This window comes from Falco cherrug, chromosome 3 (assembly GCF_023634085.1).
Source record: "Falco cherrug isolate bFalChe1 chromosome 3, bFalChe1.pri, whole genome shotgun sequence".
Classification (NCBI taxonomy): Eukaryota; Metazoa; Chordata; class Aves; order Falconiformes; family Falconidae; genus Falco; species Falco cherrug.
The window spans coordinates 29,417,833-29,439,368 of record NC_073699.1 but is presented as its reverse complement, the minus strand read 5'-3'; the positions used below and the strand labels follow the sequence as shown (position 1 = coordinate 29,439,368).

Genomic DNA, 21,536 nt, shown 5'->3' with positions numbered 1-21,536 from the left:
TTTTTACACTTTTTCTGAGCTGTGTTGTGCAAGCTCTGGCTGCGGCCTCAGATCAGGGTTTAAGAGAGATGTTCTGTAAAGAGAGGGGAGGAAGAGCCTGAACAGGAAGGAAGGGACCCCCACAACCAGAACAGAACCAGATGTCTGGCCAAAAATATTGGTAAGATTTGAGGAGATGGCTTGGGGAAAAGCTGGAGGAAAGCTTCTTTTATCTCAGTCACATTCAGTGTGATTGTTCATTATGAACACTTTTGCAGCTGATACCTGCTCTTGTTTTTCTCTGGTAGCTGGGCTGTTGGGTCCGAAGAAGTAACTTTTGTTTAAGTACTTGTTTTTAATGTCCTTAGATTTTTCCTCCCTTTTTTCTTTATCCTTGTGGAGCATCTTTCTGAACTGTTCAATATCTAGCCAGCACATGAGATCCATGCTACAAACAAATTTAAACAGAATGTTATTTTAATAGTGAGTTAATTTCATCAACATTCTAGGGAGTTACTAGTTTAACCACAAGCCACCAAAGTGTTCAAGTCCTAAATACCAGGTCAGATTGGACTGAAATGTTATGTCATTTTTTTCTTTGCCGGTACCATCTGGTGAGGTTGTGGCACTTGCTGAACAGGCTGATCAAACACACATCTTAGGAGTCTCATTTAGGGTCCCTTCTGGGCTACCCTGAAAGGAGTAATCTCCTCAATGTGCCACTGCTAAATCCAGCAGGGACTGTGAACCAGACCCATAGCGCAGAGCTCTCAGGCAGAAAGAAAAATTAAACAGATGAGAATCTGAAGCAGTACTGAGGCTGTGAGCCACCAAGAGACGAGTCGACACCTCTTGTTCTGCTTCCTCATCACATTGCCTGAGAAAAGAGCAGGGATGACAGCCGGGAACATCAGCCCCAGAAATCATCCCCTTCCTACCCCATGTAGGCAGAGAAAAACTATGTATGGTAAATCTTGTGTCTAGGGCGGTTTGTGGGCTACATTTTCAAAAATTACTGATTCTACTACTTATTTCATTATTCCCAGTAATGACAAATAATCTCCATGTGCAATTCTTGATCTATGTATTGTTCATAGTCTTTTGAGTGTATACTATCAATTTGTTTTAATAGGACATATATTGGTTTTGTTCTTTAAAACAGAGGACAGAATAAGTGACATACCTACAATTTCAGTTTAATTTGTATGACTGTTTTCTGATAGTATCTTACTAGCTGAAGTTTTGTGAGTATTTTAATGAGGATGTTCAATGTATTTGCAGCAGGAAGTATGAAACATTAAATTCAGACAATTCTGTTTCACTTTTCCATTCAGCTACTAACTGGCTTTTCCAAAGCATTAATCTATGAGTAAAACTTTTGAAAGCATCCGACTGATTTAAGAACAGATGTCCCCCTTTCAAAAGTATTTTGAGACCCTTACAGACCTAAGTTCTATTGAGAATGAAATTCTTTCATTTACTAGTTCCTCACAACATGAATAAGTTCACCCAAATGCAAACAATCCAAGTTACAGTTACTGTGGTTTATGGAGTTACTTCTTGGCATCTGCTTATGACAACTGATCAAATATGTCCCTTATTTAAATGCGAAATATATAATCTTAAACTGTGTTAGGTTAAACTGTTTACAGTGATGGCTTATCCTAGCACACTCTACTTTTTCTTTTCAACAGATCAGGAGCATGTGCATATTCAGTTAGTCTGGCAAGACTAACAAGTGGTAACTCACTAACCCAAAGTAACACAAATTGTCCTGCAATTGTGTGAATATACCCTATATATTTTTTAATATATTAATTAATGGAACTTTGTTTAGTTTACCAGAATTTGTGCCTAGGTACTCATCAGCCTTCCCAAAACTTGGGTCACTTACAATTGGGCAATAACAGAACCATAAATTTTAATGGAAAAGGCAAATGACACATTTGTTGTTTTTTGCTGAAATTTTCCAGACTGCGTTAGTTCTAGGATCCCTTCAGCTTATAGCACCATTAAGGATTTTTACTATAGCATGCCAGCTGGACTTCAGAGTTACTAGATCTGGACCCAGCTCTAAAACACTGTTTTGTGAGACTTTTTCAAATGTTTTTCCTCATCATTAATTTTTACAAAAGAAAATTTCTATGTAAGTTAAAAATTTCTCTGCCTGGCTCTGTCACTTAATATGATACTTGTCCATGATTAACAGAGAGGCCAGAAGTCCCAGATGCAGTTCAGCACACCTGTCCAGGACCCCATCCTAGCCAGTGACCTGTTGTGATTCCTACTGTTTCCCCAGTTAGAGAGGAACTCTAGACCAGCAGTCTCCAAAGTGGGGTGTGTGCACCCCAGGAGGTATGTGAGACAGTTCATTAGGAGGCAGGAAGAAAATATTAGAACTTCAGTATCACATTAATATACTTTATTAAAAAATAAATATGCATATATTGAGGGTTCATGCTCTTTACTGATGGGATGCATGACGAGAAAAGTTTGGAGACCATTGGTCTAGACAACTCAGAAGTCACTTGACCATAGACACCCACCGCATGAGAATCTCTATCTGAACTTATTACCTACAGTCTTTTTGTAGTCAGTGAGCAGATATAGCCGTCCTTAGAAATGATCCATCCAAACTGGTTTTAGATGTTACCTTCAGAATTAGAAGAATTGTGTCCAGAAGCATGTATTTCTCTCTCTGACTACAAAGAGAACCTATGATGATAAGCAGAAGTGATGACACTGAGTCTTGGCCAGAGGAATCCTGTGCTAGATACCCATCTCTGGACACTTTTAAAAAAGCTGACCAATATCCAAGCTAATGTAATAGCAGTGCTTGACTAGAAGCAATAGGCAATATGCAAAACATCAGCTCATGGGAACCTAGATTAAAGGAAGGAAATGACAATTTAAGGACATGATAGCAGTTACTTAAAAAGTATATTTGCCTTTTCCTAAAACAGGATAGAGATTAGTGTGGGGCTTGTGGGGGGTGATGGTGGGGGGTGGCGGCAGTTGCGGGGTTGGCAAACTGACATTTACTTCTGCTGGAACTTCTGTTTAGATCTTCATTTCTAAACAAATGGGCTCACTTTTTCAAAAACCCTACATAAACTGTATCTGCTACAAGATGATACCTTATTCTGTTCAGATCAGTGCAAACACACAGCTGCAGTTACTTTCACAACTGTGGGAATAACATGGCTGTCTTCTATTTGTACATTTTTATAACATCTAGCTTTAATCTTTAAAATGTACTAAATTAGATCTGTACTTAAAAATATAAATTTTTATTTATTATAGGCTAATTGCTCTACTCAGGGGTTTGCCACTAATCAAAGCAGAAACTGAAAGCAGAACTGTAATACAAACATGTTATGACAAGAGAATATTTACCCCCAAAATGTTAAGACAATTGAGTTGCCTGAACAATGTGCATGTGGATTTCATAAATATACAAACACATTCTTTAAAACAACTAAATCTTGTGAACATTTAGATAGCCAGGATCCCCAGCAAAAATTTCTTCTGAACTTAGAAATGGGTAAAATAATAATAACAAAGAAACGTACCCTGCAGAATGCTCATTAAGAAAAGCCCAGAACTGTTCTAACTTCATTTTGTCGTGGATCAGGTCAGATAGATTAGGACCTGTCGATTCTTTGTGAACTTGATGCAAGTGCTGATCTTCTTTGAGAGCATCAGGGTGGCATGGCAGACACGTGTCAGCAACAGTACTCTGAGGGAAGAAATTATTTCCCTTGCATAACTGCTTTTTTCATCTCTGTATTTTGCTCAGTCTAGGAATCCTTGCATTAGACAACTTTCCTCTACAACAGTTTTTGATTGCTGAGAAAAAAAATGAAGGCTCCAGCTCTTAATCAGCTTTAGTTCTATGTTTGCTTTAAACATACCAGTGTGTGTGGGTTCCATAATCAAATAAATCAATATATACCTGTAATTTACTTGAAATTCATATATTTACTCAAGAATAAGGGCCCAAAATACATTCCACAGACTTTAGTGAAAACTATCTCATTGACTGCAATTATACAGTGGTCTGATATTGATGTAACTGACAGAAGACCTGTATTCGTAATTAAAAAAAGGCTGTTAATCATTCCCCAAAATGAATGGTAGAAATCAGACTACTTGCCTCTCCAGACTGGGATTTGGTCAGTCTTTTATTGCTGATACGCAAAGTGTTAACCCCCTCTGATAGAAAGCATTTGTTTTTGTTAGTAGGTACTTGTCTTACCTCATCCTTCTTGGAACCAGTCTCTTGATGCAAAGCCTGGAGCTTTCTAAAGTACACAGAGTCCAACTGTCGAGTTTCTTCCACCAGCTCCACCTAATAAAAATAATATCTTATGTCATCCCTACAGTACACATTATAGAAAGATGGAGAACTGGTCAGGCACTTTGCCAGTGACAGTGGACAGAAAAGAATACGTTTGCCAGTAATGAGGCTGATATTTAAAAGACACTAGAAGTCACATCCTTGTGACAAACAATTCAGTTAAAAGTTCTGGTAGAATAAAATTATAATGTAGATTAATTTAATGTAGATTTCCACAAAACACCACTAAATAACTATATCTTTAAGAAAAGAACTTTGTGTTTTAAAAATTACTCAATTATATTGTGTATATATTATATTATGTATATTGTGTCAGACTTACCTGATTGCCTATACCAGCAAATAGTGTGTCAAAGTGCCACTGAGAAACACAAAAAGGTCTTAAAACAATGACTTTCAGTGAGAAGTGTGAAAAAGATAGAGTGCCACAGACTTCCAGAAATGGAAACTTAAGATGCTATAATATCTAAACAATGAAGGTGAAAGCTTTCAGACTTTCAGTCTTGGCCCCTTCCTTAGTTTTATACCAGGTAATGCCTTAAAATAATAAATTGTGCATGATTAGAATTCATGAAGTATTGGCATTTTTAAACTAAATTAGAAGCCTTATATACATAACTAGAGCCGTTCTCCAGGTTATGTGCAAACATTCAGTAACTGCATAACGGACCAACGGTTTGGTGACCCTCTTGAACCATTCAAATGCGGGTTTTAGGGTATTTAGCAAAATTGAGTCAATGTGTTATACCGATTAGCACATCCATTACAAAGATTAGAAAGCTGTGGTTTTATTATACAAGAGTTGATGTGCAAGGGAGAGAAGAGAGTTTTTAGATTAATATTCATTACACTTTTGTCTAAGTGTGAATACCACACTAATCACCGTGTTATCTGAATGCCTTCAGGCTCAGTGTAACTCTATTCCACTGTTTTAAAGTGCTTTTGGGTATTCTTTCCTTTAAAAGAATAAGTAGTTTAAAAGTAAATAGGAAAATAATTCAGAACATTTTTCATAAAGTTTAAACAGAAAGCAGAGACAGGATGAGAGTCAACAATAAAAAGGAACTCCCGTTTTCATGTTTCATTTAAAAATAAAAATATAGATACATACTGACCACGTCCCAAATAAACAATTTTGGACTCACCTAATTCTTGATAAAATATCTTGTTTCATTATGGGCCAAATATATCTTGCTGTATGGTAGAACAAAGGGGAAGAGTAGAGCCAGGGACTGAACAAAATACAAAGCAGACCTTGTCTCCTGTGCTGGGAAGGAGTGCGTCTAAGCATCAGGCTGCGCCTAGTACAAAGAGACTCGAGTGCCTCCTAGAACAGGTCGTTTTATGTCTGTGTATTATAACTCTTCAGAAACACATGTATTGTGCACTCAAAAGGATTAAGTTCTGGTTTTTCGTGCCCTGATTAAGAGGTTTGTGCTATTAGGGCACCGAGAAGTCTGCACGTAACTACACTTGCAAAGCAAAGCATCATCTAAACCGAAAAGGTAATAGATCATCCCTCTGTTAACTCAAGGAGGTATAAAATGACACGTGCACTAACTTAAAGCAAAAGTTTATATTTTCAGTTCTTACTCTGGAGGAATTCTTCCATCACTAGAAGCAATGAAAACACTCAGAGAGTCGTCAAAAGCAGAGTCCTTTTTATACAAAAATGATGTATACTAATAATCGATTGAGTCAATGACTTGACTTAGTGGGGACTGGCAATATATATTAGACAACTAGTACTGATAATACACATGGAAAATATAGATTTATGAAAGACTGTACTGTAAAACTAGCCTGAAAGTAAATAACATTTCAGATTAATGAAAGCAGTGGTCAATTGCACAGTATTCTGCAGGTCATAAGCAATTACAGCTGAAATAGCTTAGGAAAAAAAATTTATCAGAAAGCTTAGAAAAGATGCTGAAAAACAAAAATATTATTTTGCAGATGTGTTTGGATTAGTATATTTCATTTTAGTAAGTTTTTTTTCAATGTTCAAACTTTCAAAATTTCTTAAGGAAATTAAGTTATCACAGGATGAGAAGGAAAGTCCCCTTGTGAATTAATTAGAAGATAGAAAATAAAAAATAAAGAAATAAATTATGGGGTGGGGTTCCTATTGGAGTCTCACGGGGGTCTGTGCTGAGGTTGGTTTTTTAAACATTTAGAAATTATCTGGAAAAGCGGTGAGTGAGGATACAACAAAGTTTGCAAAATGATTCCACAGAGCAAAAAAATAAATTGACTGTGAAGAACTGCAGGATTTCAGGACACTTTAGCATCCGCATGATAAAAGGGCAGCTGAATTCAAGGACAATAAACATTAGGTCGTTCCAGTGAGCTCCAAATTAGGGCTTTCCATTAGTTGTTACTAGTAAAGAGATCTTGGAATCCTTGCAGTTGGCTGTTAGCTTACATTTGGCACATCCACTCAAAGTTCACCAGGAGTCAAAAGACAATTAGAAGCATAGGAACGATTAGGAAAGGAACAAAGAGCAAAACAGAAAACACAATTCTGATTCTGCCGCTGGGTAATCCTTAGTGCATCCCAGATCTCAAGTACTGCTTGTATCGCATCAAAATATAAAATAACAGATACAGATGGGGATGATAAGTGTAACTAAGGTATGGAACACCTTCTGTAAGAGGAGAGGTCAAATAGTCCAGGATTCCTGAGTTTCAAAGAAATGTAATTGAAGTTGGACACAACCAAAACACGTAAAAGCATAACAACATTGAGGATATGACAAGTTCCTCATGACATGCCAAACTGGCGTACCAGGTTAAATAACCGGCGTACCAGGTTAAATTATCAGGGAGAAGTCTGCAAACAAACTAAGGTAAGCTTTTCTTTTTTCTCCTGTTGCATGATTAAACCATGGAACCTACTACTACAGTGAGGCTGAAGATGTAAAATGACTCAAGACACATTCACATAAACCCATGGGGGGAAAAATCATCAAAGACTATTAAACATAAAAATCTGGATAAGAGCTCTGCTTCATTAGTCTTCTCAGTTGCAAGGTGCTGAAGCTGGCAATACTGCTGAATGTTTTTTTTCTGTTCTATATTCTTAAATGTTTTATACTGGCCACCACCTAAAAGGCCTAGAAAACTGTTCTCAACTTTGATTTTAGGCATCTGTTCTCCTAGTTGTTCATACATGCATGCATAATATCGTAAGAAAAATACATTGTACTACAGAACTTCCCCATTTAAAAATGTTTTGCAGGGGGCAGTGCATGCATGTTCTCATTACATGCTGACAGAAGTATCAGCAGTAAGTGATGATATTTCCTGTAAAAATGGAGATGCTTCATCTAAGGTCATAGTGGAGAAAAACAGGAACAAGAACTAACTTCCTGCGCTCCACCTCCTGATTCCCCATTGTAAGTTTCTCCTTCCATATCCAAGAGAGAGATGTTAAAGACTTGGAATTAGAAGTCTGATTACAACTGGTAACTTGCAGATAAGTTTACGAAGAGCGTAAAGCCACAGCATCCACCACTGCCTCCATCATTTCTTGTTCTTATTTGTCAAAAACAGTCAGGACTGCAGCCATCTCCTCCAATGTGCATGAGCCTGCAGGGGCTTTCTGGGATTAGAACTGAGTACACCACTGAGCCACCTACTTCAGGAAGCCTGCAGGGCACAGTTAGTCCTTACACAGCAGGGCAGCTACCTAAAAAGTATTGGGGGTACATACAGCTGGGTCACCATATCACATTTCCTCTTATGCTAAGCAGTAGCTGCATTTTCATTGTAAACACTAAGAAATACTCAATACAATTAATACGGACCTAGTATCACTGCACTGACACTCTAGAAACACAGCTTATTTTGTACTTATCATTAAAAACATAGAAGGCTTGTGGGCAATCTATCGTAAGAAAATTACTTTTTATCAATTATAAGATTGCAGATCCATGACACTTCCGGAGTGAAAGAGAAAATTTTGCCATAGCAAGATGCATTCCTCCCTAATTCACAGACCAAGAGGTCTACTGAAGCCTGACCTTCTTTTCAGATGGCAAGTCTGCTCACAGGAAGCTCAGTCTATTCCACACATTAGCTTAGAAAGGGGTAAGCAAAACATCCCATAATACTCCCTTCCTGACTATAAATGTAACAGGGTTGCATACGAAGGCTCTTGTAATTTTATTCCATGACATAAATATTTTTCACAGTATCATCCAGATCAGTTACCTTTCCATAAGTATATTTGTCTGCTTCCACCATCTTCGTCCATGGTTCTAGCAGAACAGTGAGGATATACTCTTCTGCTGGGTCAAAAAGATCCTCAAAAGCTGGGTCAATTTTCTGATAAATCATGTTTTTCTTACTCTGATGAAGTCCAATGTCCATACTGGCAGATGGGGCAATGTAAGTTGCATAAAGGAACTACAATAAAACAGAAGAAAACTGTTTCTTAGCTGTCATCCGTTCCAATGGTCACAGTCCGTTGAAGGAAAGAATGAATGCATATTTGTCCCCACTGCCCTGCTGTATATTCTGAATGTATATCTAATTACACCTGCCTTGTTTTACCAATAATACTATTTCGTCCAAAATTCAGTTATTGCCATAACTGACCTCCCTACTATTTTTACTCCTACTTGTTAAATTAGTTAGATCACAAAATAATGCTTAATGTAATTTTTGCTTGGAGGTATGTGGTTTATTCTTAATTAAATTCAGATAACCGCAATCAGTATAGCAACTGCACTATTCATGAAGTTGTATTGTTGTTTTGCAGAATATGTGCTGGGTCAGCTTGTGAGGGGTTTTTACTTCTTCTGAATAGATGGGAATTTGTAAATTTAAAGTTAAAATTAATGAAAAATTATAAGATTTCATTCTGTATGGAGATTCTCTTCCACAGTTCTTCAATATTAGTGAAGCTCCATCATGCTACAGGATCCATAACAGGAGATACCACTGCACAACTGAGGTCTAAATCCTCAGCAAAGCAAGGATTACCATCTGCTTTTTTATGAAGCACATAGTTTGACATTTAACATGTACAAACAGAAGAAAACTGAACCTGGAGAATGCTTCCTTCTCACTAGCAGCTCATTCTTGAAGTATAATTTTTTTTATTTATTTCAGATGAATTTTTTTTCCAAATAGTCCCCTAAGTCAAATTCTTGGGTTTTTAATGTTTCATAAATTGCTACAAAAAAAAAAAAAAAACCCACATTGAAAAATCAGAGAAAAACACTTTCTTCCAGGAATATCTTGTAAGAAGACATGCCAGAATATCTTTCGAATACATCATGATTCTGAGTGCAGCTATGAACTCAAGTGAAAAAGGATGCTTATGTAATAAATTTCATATACATGTAAATGTTTTCTCTTCATATTGTCAAAGTCTAGTTTTCAAATACATGGACAGGGGATCAGATTAGTAGCATAAATCAGAATTTCTCTTTAGGATGGCACTGGAGAGCCCGTCTTCACTATTTATTATCACACAGTTTTGATAATGAAGGATGCAGGTTTCTGATAATTCTCATTTTCCTTATGTTGCTAAAATCCAGCTGTAACTAGCAGATGTACAAAGCAGTAAAAAAGAAGAAAATAATACATCTACTCTGTGTTCAAACACTAATAAAACACTGTTGGGTTTAAATTTCAAACACAGTAGGAGAATATTTGAGTACATTAAATAATTATGTTTCTGTTTGTTTTGAATGAAATTCTGATTTATAAGACTCTTTCTTTCAAGCAGCAACAGTACCAGCCTACATCCCGATTGTTTTGCACCTTAAAAATTTGAAACAGACCCTTTAGACTCCCCTGATACCAGGACGCTGAGGAATACAGGGCTATGATGGCTGGCATCCATCCCCCAGTCAGAACGTGTTGCGACTACTATATTTACCATCTGTGCAGGATTCCATCCCCTTTCTACACAGATCTAATCGCTGAAAGCAAAGATGGTTTGTGGCTATTGTGGCCCATATTATCAGTGCAGTAAAGACCTCCAGGTGTAAGGGTAAGGTCAGAGAGTGAGGACATCTACAGGAAGAGTCCTAGCTGAAGAACAAGACCACATTTATCCTAAATTATGCCCTTCTCAGCAAATCCCCAAATAATTTTAGATTTAACACAGTATTAATTAGATTCATAGTGATTTCAAAAGTTGGAAGTTATTTTGAAGAACCCTAACACTACTAAATTTTCAGTTACATCATGTTCTAGTCTGATCCAAATCATTTAACGTATAAAACAGCCAAATTAGAAAGGACCAGTCCAATGACAGGGAAATGTGGCATTTTTTAAAAGAGACATTTTAAAGAGGGGGTTAACAATTGTATTCGTCACTAGGGCTACATTGCTCCACCTGCTATGACTCATAAAACCACACAGGGTGTGTGTATATCAGTGAAAAGGGTCCAAGATAGGTCCTCAATAGTGTAACAGACATTTAACCTGATTTTTTAAATGACTGCTCGTTTTTAGCATAGTTTTAATAATAAAGCTGAAACAAACACTCCACAAGTTTACTGGGAGGAACTCTTCTTTCCCCCATGATTTCATATGAAATGGGTTAACTTGCATATATTTGCTACTCTTCTTCAGAGCTGACAAAAAATATCAGCCTACAGAGTCAGAAATTGCTCAGACTAAGGAAACTTTGGCCAAACACTATTGACAAGCTGCTCACATAAACCCTGTCTTTATATATTGCCGTATCTGCTTTACCTGCAGAAGTACCCCCAGTCCTGTATAATTTCACATGCAAACCTGCAACATAGTAAAGACAGACCTTTTTTTTCAAGAAAAAATAGTTAGGGCTGGTGTGAAGCAGAATTTTAGAGTTGGTTAAGCTACCTATAAGAGTGCACTTTTCCAAACTCAAAGGACCAGCCAGACCCATAGTGCTGTAATCAGGATGGCCTCTTCAGTTTTGAAGGACAGAGATTTACAGTGTCTGAGGATCTGGCATGATGCCATCTTTTTGCTTAAATTCTTGTAAGAATCCATTGCTATGGGATTTGACTCACCGAGTAGAAAGTATCACAAAGTGAGAAACTGAATGCATGCACTTGCTGATAGGGGAGAAATGAGAAGGAGCTTTCATCCCTGTCTCCCTTGCTTGAGGGTTCAGGTGCATCTGTAGATCTGCACTGATATGAATGCAAGGACTGCAGGAAAATCAACTGGAAAGTATTCTAGACATGCTAAAAAGGCAGAAAAGTGTCAGTGTTCACAACCTTCAACAGTGGGCAATAAAGTTAGTAAGGTATAGGGGGAAAATACATTTTATCCTTTGAAAAAGAATATTCATAGCCTTTTTTGACTCCCATGTCATGGAATTCTTGTGGTTTTCTGAATCTCAGTGGAACAGTGAAACTTGCATTTGCTAATCTCCTAAAGTATAAACAGGAAAAAATAGATTAAATGAACTTAAACGTTATTAGATTCATACAAAAATTTTAAGCGTGTGACGTCAAGTGCACATCATAATTTATTTGATGTTTTGTTCTTTTTGCAAAACACAAAGAATTTTCCTACCTGCCAGCTATACCTTTTTCTATAAATCTATTAGAATAAGTGATGGATTGAACCCAAAACCCTGTCTGGAAATCTGGTCAGAGTTTGCATCTTGAAATTACATATAATGGCACAAATCTGAAGATACAAAATGCTTAGGAAATTCAGATTAAGACCTTGGTCTCATTTATGACTTTCCAAATCAGGGATTGTTCCAGCCTTGGGTTTTGGTGTGAATTTATCCCCAGATGAGGCAGCTTTGGTAAGCAATCTCAGAATGACTACAACAAACACAAAAACATTTAAGTCCAAGTGCTTGAGTGCTTATATTGCTGCCCAAAAGCATAGATATTGCTCTGATCCAAATGAGGGCCTTGTGCAGCTGCTTGACAGAATCGTATGTTGAAAGAATACAATGCACTGGTTGGTCTTAAATAGAAAGGCTAAATTGCCTTAACCCCCATCATCACTTTCCACTAACATAAATCTTGTGTCTGACCCTAAAAGTTCACAGTGATGGTAACTCCCTTTATCTAAATTGATTCTAGTGTTAAAATACTGTACTTCCTATAACTGTATTAAATTTTCTAACTCTAAATAGCTATTTTTTTATTGAAAACTATGATATGTGTTTCTTTATTGCTTTTCTTTCCCAATTTATTTTACACTTCTGTGTGTAAGTTTATAGTGAATAACCATATACGTTCCTGGATGATTACCAGTATTCATCATTGTTCTTATCCATCAGATTTCATTCTCATCATAATTTCTTTGCTTGGATGAATTTATATACACCTTGGAATGCATTTCCTTACTCTATCATAAAGCTGAAATAAAAATGCCTGACAAATGAAACAATGAGTAGCAGATAGACAGCAATCCAGGTTTGCTCTTGTTTCTAACAGGAAGCAGGCAGAACATGTACAGAATACTCTGGATGTCTCTTTCTGTAATAAATACTAAAATATATATGACAATGTGTTGTGTGAATGTGATTCACATTCTCTTAGGAGTATCTTATTGTGCCAAAGGTGAGTGCAGAATTTGGGAAGGCATCTCTTCCATAAGCAGATCCTGTAGATTGGTTGCAGCTTGACTCTTTACCGTGTTCCAACGAAAACAAGAACAATTTTTGTGTAGCCTTAAAAGGCAAGCTTGAGAATGATACCAAATGTTGCAGCACATGTGTTGATTTGTTATGTTACATTTCAGCTGTTAGTTATGCTAATGGAACAGTTTCATGTATTTCGTTTTGATGTATTTACTTTAATGGCTATGTGTATGTAGCGCTCCACAATTGCCTGGTAATACTGATTGTACAATGTTCTGCTGTCACCACCAGGCCGGCACTGGAAATAAGATAAGTAAAAAAGACCGGAGCCTTAGTTTTCAGCCATGCAACCACTGCAGAAAGAGCGTAAGAGTGTAAGTGAAATGAAACCAAATTGAAAACCATCATGGACCGTAACCTAAGATCTGTCATGCAACAAAACATATAGGAAAATGAAGACACAGTCTAGATGTGATTAACTTGCAAGCCTGTTGTGAGCAGGGTCCCTAGCCACACACAGGCCTGGGCAGATACAGGAGACAGTCAGTCTTAGTGGAGTACAGTCAGTTGGTCTCAGCCTCAGGCTGTAAGTAGAGCTGGAGAGGAAAACAACTAAATAAGGTAGCAGTTCAAGTCGGCCAACATGTGACAAGAGAGAAGGAGTCGTCCATGCCTTGGACCCTGCTTGGAGTTTCTGTACAAACAACACTGATTCAGGTGAGAATTCTGGACAAGTATGCAAAATTCTGTCACTTGTCCCAGTAAAACCTCCGTGCAGGAAAAGAAGAAAAGTTCAAGGAAGTCCAGATGCTCACTAACATAAGCTGTACAAAGATATTATTCTCCACTGCTCTCTACAGATACTTGTTCCAATGACATATGCAGTAGCTTTGCTCTATTACAGCATATATTGAAATATGCAGGTAGGATATACTCCTACACAAAGTTTGCAGAGAAAAAAACAGACCAACATTTCACAAAGTGGTTTTAAAAGTTGCTTGGTGTACTTCTAATGATATCACATGACTGCAGCCTCCTTCCCTGGCAGTATGGGACTATTTTGTGCTCAGTGACAGCCATCAGCACCTATGGGCTGTGGTGAACCAGTTCACTTTTGGTTTATTCCCTGACTTAAAGTGTATGCTCATCTGTAGGAAATATCAGTGCTGCTTGACAGTAAATGAGGCTCTAAAGATCAAATGGGGGTGGGGTGTGGGGTTGACAACTGTGAAGAGAGCATAATGGTACCCTGAAAATCAGAAAAACAGGACTGCAAACTGAAAGACCTATTTTCATGACTAAGGTCATTATCTGAGGTCTGGACTGTGAGACCTGCAAGTCTAATCCACATGAGAGATGGAAGGAAAGGTGCAGCACATTTACATGATTTAGTAAAAATATTATCTCTGATGTTAACACTAAGCAGACAGTTTCCAAATACGACAGAGTAGCAAAGGGGAGAGTAGGTAAACTGAGTATAATAGATAAGACTGGGAACAGACAGCAGAGCCTAGAAGTCAAACTATGCGTGTTTAACATTTAAATCAAGAAATTCCATGGAAACATTCCAAAGAGCTTCTTTTATTGTCCACAACTCAGATTTACTTCAGCATGAGTTGTCAAGATTTGGAAACTTTTCTAATTTCTATCTTCTTTTCAGTCTATATAATGAATAAATGTAATTGTGAAGGGAATGAACAAATATATTTGTGAAGGGAAAACACACTATTTACAACTTACTTGAGCTTGCTTGCGTATTTTACAAGGGTGAAGAGTTTCTTGGTAGAATAGCTGATGATAAGCCTGTAGGTCAAACCAAAAGTACACACTGTTCTTCCACAACTAGAGATGAAAAATATTGTAAGTTATTGCTACCCAAAAATCACAGCTTTATAAAAGGCTGACTTTCCAATGCAAGTAATTATTTAGCTCCTTGGGGTCATCATAAATCAAGCTCAATTTAAGATGGATTTAATCTTCTGTTGTATATTGGCAGAAGGACAACATATTTAATAGCATTGTCACTGTGATACTATATCTTTTATTGTATCCTTTATGCATCATTGGTCATTAAAATTGTTAATATTGTAGTTAACATTTGAAGAGTAACCACATTTCAACGGCATAAAGCCAGTACTAAATAAGAAATGCTGATAATGGACACACAGAATTTGTGCCATGGTGTAATAGCATTTTGCAACAATAACCAAAACAATTAAATATTGTGTACTTGACATGTTACTGGGGCTATCATTACATTTTTATTACATGCATTTCTGAGGCACAGAGGCTTGGCCTCATTTCATAAATTCAAACAAACATCAAAAGACCTTTCAGGAGAAGGAGTCTAGATCTTTCCCCAAGTTCTTTGTTTTAATCATGTACTTATGGGGTTTTGATCTTTAAAATGCCCTGAAAACCCCATCACTGGACAATAAAGTGCTCCAAAAAGACAGGGGCAAGGAACTTTGCTTCACAAACTGAAGCCTGCCAGATCCGGCATATGAGTGAAACAGGCTCCACAGCTGTAGACAAAACCTTAAGTAAATTTTCAAAGGAGCCTGGCACCTGCAAAGGCTAGAGGACATGTGGGTGAGTGCCTATCTCTGATGAAAAACTAAGTTACTTTTGTTTAGATATCTATCTATACACATTTAACACTTTTAGCTGAAGGTATCCAGCTTTGGAAACATTGGCTCTTGCATTCTAGTAGCCAAAGACATTTCTAGCTACTGCTGCTGGATTCTGGGTTGTGCCAGCAGTGAAACAGATGTCCATCTTGATTGCATTCACATCTCCCCTAAAGACTCAATTTTTCTGCAAAGCCACTAAACACTGACTCAGATTCATAACTTGTTCCAACCAATCCTCAATTCACACCCAGCAATGAATGATGGATCTGCTGACTGCAGAGAAGAAATAGTGCTATGTTTCTCAGAAATCCAAGAAGCTTCATGGAAGCAGAAGAACGTTTTTAAAACGTTAGAGATTTTGGACATCACTAACCCAACAAGTAAGAAGGAGGGAGATTATCATGAGTAATAGCTTAGCAAATTTTCCATCTTTTTAAAAGATGTTTTTGTGGGTTAAGGCCTCATTTTTTCTGCCAAGTTAAAGGCTAGTTTTTAAAAATGATTAGTCTTTTTTTATCCCTGATGGTACAATCAGATTTCCAATAGGTTTGAGACAGTTAAGATCTGACAGCTTGGTTAAGACCTGTCATTAGTATGAATATACACATGAACAGTTTATTATTGTTGAGGGATTGGAGTCTCACAAGTAATAAGTCATCCAGTCATCAATCTTTCTTTCTCCTTTTTTTTTTTTTTTTTTTTTTTCCAGTCTGACTGCCCTCTAAAACTTGGCATTCAGTCAATTGTGGACTAAATTATCACAGGGTAGGAAAATGCTCATACCTTATTCCCTGACTTCTCACAGAAGTGTGTGAAGTAGTAGCCTGCTCTGTTCTCCAAATAAAGAGACTGCAGCATGCTTTCCATTCTTGATCCCCTTAAGACAACACTGCCAGCAGCACTTTTCCCCTGGACAAAAAAAGTATAGTTATACAGCAAGAAACAAGAGGCTTTCATTATTTTCAAATGTCAGTACATTACAATGGAGGGCCATGCAGTGTGTTCAATTAGTATCTTCATCCCAAGAAACTAGGCTCCATTTTCTACAACATATGCAACTGATCATAGCTCTCCATACCATTTTCCCACTAAATAGTCACATCCAATGGAGTAAGTCTGATGAGTGAAGGCATGTAGAGCAGCAAAATGGCCATAACATCCCTTAGGTGGTTCCTCAATACTTCAAACAGAAAAACAAACCTGGTCTTAATTCTATCATTAACCCTTTAGCTGTGAATCCAGGGAATTCCAATGATACTAAACCATATCACTGAGCTGTCAAAAGTTGTCTCAGCTCAGCCTATTATGTTTTGAATTAAGAGAAGTTAACAGGTGGTTATTTGGTAAAGCTTCAAAACAATTAACTAGCATGGAACAAAAGATATGTCTCCTGGGGTTACACCACATCAGCAACAAAATCATGAGCATTTTAGGGGGCAAGAAATCCATGCGCTTTACTGTGGCTAGCTCCTGGAGTGTTCAAGGAAGAGTACATCCATTTTGACAACACTCACAGAGTATCCAGAGGAGGTTGCAAAGGTAAATTAGCTTCTGATTATCACAAGAGAGAAACTTTGGCTGACTTGCTGTCTCTGATAGCAGAAGTGAGAGCAGATGAGTGTGGTGGCTAACAACCAGCTTCTTTCCAAACAGTAACAGGGATGGAGAAGCCAGACTTCTAAGGCAGAGTAGGAAGATCCCCCTCCCCCATATGAAGTTAAACTATGAATCCCTGCATTCCCTTTTGCATCATATTTGTGATGTCAAATGTTGGGCCCTGACTGTAGGTTCCAGTCTAGCCCTGTAAGTGTAAATGGGTAGCATTGTCCTCCCTCAGCCAGAGGGAAACTTTGAAAGTATATGATGAAGGTGTATAAAAACGAATAGTTCACGGTGGCAAATTTCCCCTAAATGCAAAGACTAGCTTTTTCTTCTGTCAAAATTAACAAAGAAGTAAAATTATTGCAGTGAAGTAATAAACAAAGTATGATTTTGTTGTGAAAAACAATCAATCGTGCTCAAATGATCAGCAGACTCCATGCATGTGTAAACAGGCCCAGATTTCATAATATGTTGGGTTTTTTTAGTTGTGAGGCCATGGGTATCAATACCTCCATGAAAGAGCAGACTGTTTTGAGACCATTCCACAAACATGAAAGGTTTTGGATATATTTTAAATTGCCAGATCTTGACATCTCACGTGTTCAATTTGTCAGCAATTTAACCGTTATTGAGCAAAGGCTCTTCTGTGCAGTCTGTCCTTCCTGAGGCTTGCTGGATTGAGAGCCTGCTTAGCAGGCAATAATTCAACAAAGAAAAGAATAAAGTACACAAGCCATAAAGAGGAATTGTACATGTGATGCATTTTCCCCTTATGAGTTTTACTATTTTAATGACTTTCTAGGGTAGATTCAATTTTCACTGTAAGTCTGGTATACATTCCTATGCAACAATTCCACTGAAACATTTAACCAGTACATTTTCCATAATAGCCTACTGAACACATGGTCACCATGGAGAAGATCAACGCTTTCTAGTGAAAATAAACCTCTGTATGTGTGATGATTTCCTATCAAATAGTGACAGATACCACACAGAAAATGTTGATATTCTAATTATACCTCTGCATAAGGCATTGACATTCACATAATCAAACCAATTTCTCCCCATCATTGACTACTTCCCCTTTAATATTACAGAATAAAGTGTTTTAACCCGTGACTCAAGACAACTAATATTTTCAAGTAGTACTTACAGGGAGGAGCTCAGCATAGGTGTATTTTCTATGACTCTGGTATTTTGAGTCTTCAGTGTCATCCAAAGCTATGCACTGAATCATGTCTCTGCTCACTGACTTTGGCCTGGATCCACAAACAAACAAAACCTTCAATACATATTTAAGAAAAAACTAGGACTGCTGATAAAATAAACAACAATGAAGGGTCATGAGAGAGGCAAAATGACATAGTGAATAGTAGAGGAAAAAGTACATGGAGTTCAAATTTATAATAAATGCGAAAAAGTAGAGGAATACTTTTTCATGTGGCCCTGTGGAAATTACTGACACGGAATATTTTTGAGGGCGAGCACTGGAATGGGTTAAAAGAAGATTAATGTATGTAGAGAATATCAACTTTACACAAGAGAGTGTAAAACACTTGTATTTGGAGAAATAGTTTTTTTCCTGTTGTGGCACAAACAAACAAGAAACTAATCAGCCAGGGAGGAATTCTCCATGCGTGCGATCTGTACCATAACTGTGCTTCACTAAGCAGATGATTCTATTAAAGTATTCATTAAAACAGTAAGCTCTAAAAATGTTTCATAAATATTCAAAGTATGTTGGTGTGCGGAAAGATGTACAAGGGATTTTTGTACTTACCACTTTCTACTACTAGAAATGTCATCCTTTCGGGGGCTTTGACTTGATGGCAGGGTAGGTGATAATCTTGATGATCTCTTCGAAGAGAAATTTGGCATAGCTAGTTTTAATGAAGTTGTTGGTGATTTTGTTCTACTTTTCTAAAAGGCATAACAGCAAAATAAGGCAATTCTGATCATTTTTCCACCTTTGTGTTTTCTTAATGTTCTTATTAACTACTCAAAAACATTCAAGGGCTTTCAGAACTGTTTTTCCTTGTCAATCACAATATGTAAAACCACAAATTGCAAAAAGCTTCTCTGAATATCTTGCAAGATCTTTCAGCATACCTTAATATCCACTATAGCTTAAAAATTATGTTTTTAATGGGTAGAAATATGTTACGTGCATTTCTACAGAATTACAGAGGATGTCAGGTGAAGAATATGTGAACGTGTTTTGTGAATCTTTCCTAAGATGAAGTAGCTCACTGTAAGGCAGATACATTCATTCAGACTGGGAAAGAAAGGGGGCATTCTGCCACACCATCACTGACTTATTTTGAACAACATCATGCTTTGACTTTTTGGAGACAACAGTTGCATTCATAGTGTCCTCAGAAATTGACCCAGACTTGCTGCTCATTCTAAGCTCTTGCAAGCACAGTGCAGCTGGAAGACTCCAAAGTCCAGATTTCTCACAGAAGAATAAAGAAAAAAGCAGCAAGAAGAAATCCATCAGCTGATTCTGTGAGGTTCATAGGTGCCAGGTCATAGTTTTCTTCAAGGGCTGAACTCAACAGGGACTGGAAAACCTGCAGAGTTAGGATCCTGTCTGCCTGACCTGCAGCTAGTCCTGGGTCATTAGCATACCTTGTGAAGCCAGAACTAGTCTTTAAGAGGCAGCTGCTTCTGGCTCCCATTCCTGCTGTGATCAGCAGGAATCTGGCTCCTGAACCCAACTTCTTCTGAACAGGAAATCTATCCCACTGTTTTTCCTCCATTGCCTCCATGAATTAACTTTTTTACAAATAGAATCATAGTCTAAAACTATCCACCTCAAAGTAACAGAGATGTGTGTGAACAGATCTGTGGCATAGCCCACCCAGTTCTTGATACTGGAACCACAGTCTCGATTCACAATCTCCAAGTACCTTCTTCCCTGAGGCTTAACACTGCATTACTGGAAACCTGCAGCTTTTATTGCAGTTACCTCTCAAATTCAGACTTTCAAGGAGAAGAGTCAAAATTGAATTGGCCACCTGCAAGCTAGATGCTGTGAAAAGGTCTGTTTGTGTGGCTCATGGCCCTCTGAGAAGGCAAAAATCACATGTAGCTGATTGAAGGACTGTGGTGATAGAAAATGAGCAGAACTCTGCCCTTTCTACAAACATGAGGGGTAGATTCAGGATAACTGCAGTGAAGTTGTAAGGACTACTCTGTATTAAGATAAAGCTGATTGAAAGACAGAATCTGCACTGCTAGGTACTTATTTTGCAGTTCTGAGTATTTTGAACTAAAATATCTATCCAAAAGGCTTATTAAATAGCCAGAATGTAACTGAGAAGGTAATTTAACTCATTTTTTAGCAATCCATTGCATAAAATATAGTAATATTCTGTTGCATTTTTATATACAAACATCTGCAACAGACCAGCTTGCTAAATCTTGACACTCTAACAACAAAGTACCAAATTCTTGTTCCATTGAGTTCAAGGAGTTTTATCATTATTTTTGATGGGACGAGGCTTTGGTTTTCAGTGTTGTGGTCCTACTTACCTGAGGAAGGGAAGGTGTTATCCTAGGCACACAAGATTTAGGTGTAAATGGTAGAAGTGATACTATTTGTGGAAAAGGATCAATGTCCACCCTTGGTCTCTCTTGGTATGTGTGCCAGAGCTTCAGTTTTGCACTGGCAGTTTCTATTGCTGTTGAATGAGTGACACGAAATCTGGGAGCCCTAGGGAAAAAAAAAAAAAAAAGCTAATAAGTAGGACTTTCCCAAAACATTAAATACTGAGTGATTTGGCGGGGGGGGGGGTGGTGTTTTTGGTTTTTTTTTTTATTCTCCCCATGATGGTATTTATTGTATCAAGATTTACTGCATCAGAAGCATAAGGAGTGTTTTCTTCTGTCCTGCCAGTTGCAGGGAATGATGGTGCGTGTAATCGGAGGAATGCAGAGATCAACACCTGTCTCTGGGCCTGGTATCACCAGCTGAATTTTGGGTTTTTTTATCAAGGGCCAGTTTACACGGCACCAAGCCTGCTGGCAACAGACAGGGTTCACCTCAAAGCAGGAAAAGGATCCTCAGTCAGGAGTTAGCAGGGCTCATTGAGAGAGCTTTAAAATAGGTTTGAAGGGGGAAGGAAATAAACCCAGACTCGGTAGAGATGAGCCTGGGGGTGGCATGCCAGGGTTGGAGACAAGATCAATAGCACAACTGAAGTGCATCTACACCCATGCACGCAGCATGGGCAACAAACAGGAGGAGCTGAGAGCCATTGTGCAGCAGGAAAACTACGGCATAGTTTGGAAACACGGTGGGATGAGTTGCACAACTGGAGTGCTGCAGTGGATGGCTATAAACTCTTCAGAAGGGATAGGCAAGGAAGGAGAGGTAGTGGGGTAGTCCTGTATGTTA

The 21,536-nt window shown here is 37.9% G+C and overlaps 1 protein-coding gene across 1 annotated transcript in view; it reads right to left on the bottom strand.

The window, feature by feature from the left end:
* RGS22 (regulator of G protein signaling 22) overlaps positions 1-21,536 on the bottom strand; it is a 62,587-nt gene that overhangs the window by 18,162 nt on the left and 22,889 nt on the right. The window contains exons 9-17 of the mRNA XM_027814168.2: positions 20,672-20,852; positions 18,915-19,054; positions 18,288-18,393; positions 16,316-16,441; positions 14,640-14,741; positions 8,555-8,749; positions 4,238-4,330; positions 3,552-3,718; positions 265-427 (exon numbers count right to left, since the gene is read on the bottom strand). Of these exons, the coding sequence (XP_027669969.2) occupies positions 265-427; positions 3,552-3,718; positions 4,238-4,330; positions 8,555-8,749; positions 14,640-14,741; positions 16,316-16,441; positions 18,288-18,393; positions 18,915-19,054; positions 20,672-20,852 (1,273 nt within the window). The remainder of the gene's footprint in view (positions 1-264; positions 428-3,551; positions 3,719-4,237; positions 4,331-8,554; positions 8,750-14,639; positions 14,742-16,315; positions 16,442-18,287; positions 18,394-18,914; positions 19,055-20,671; positions 20,853-21,536) is intronic.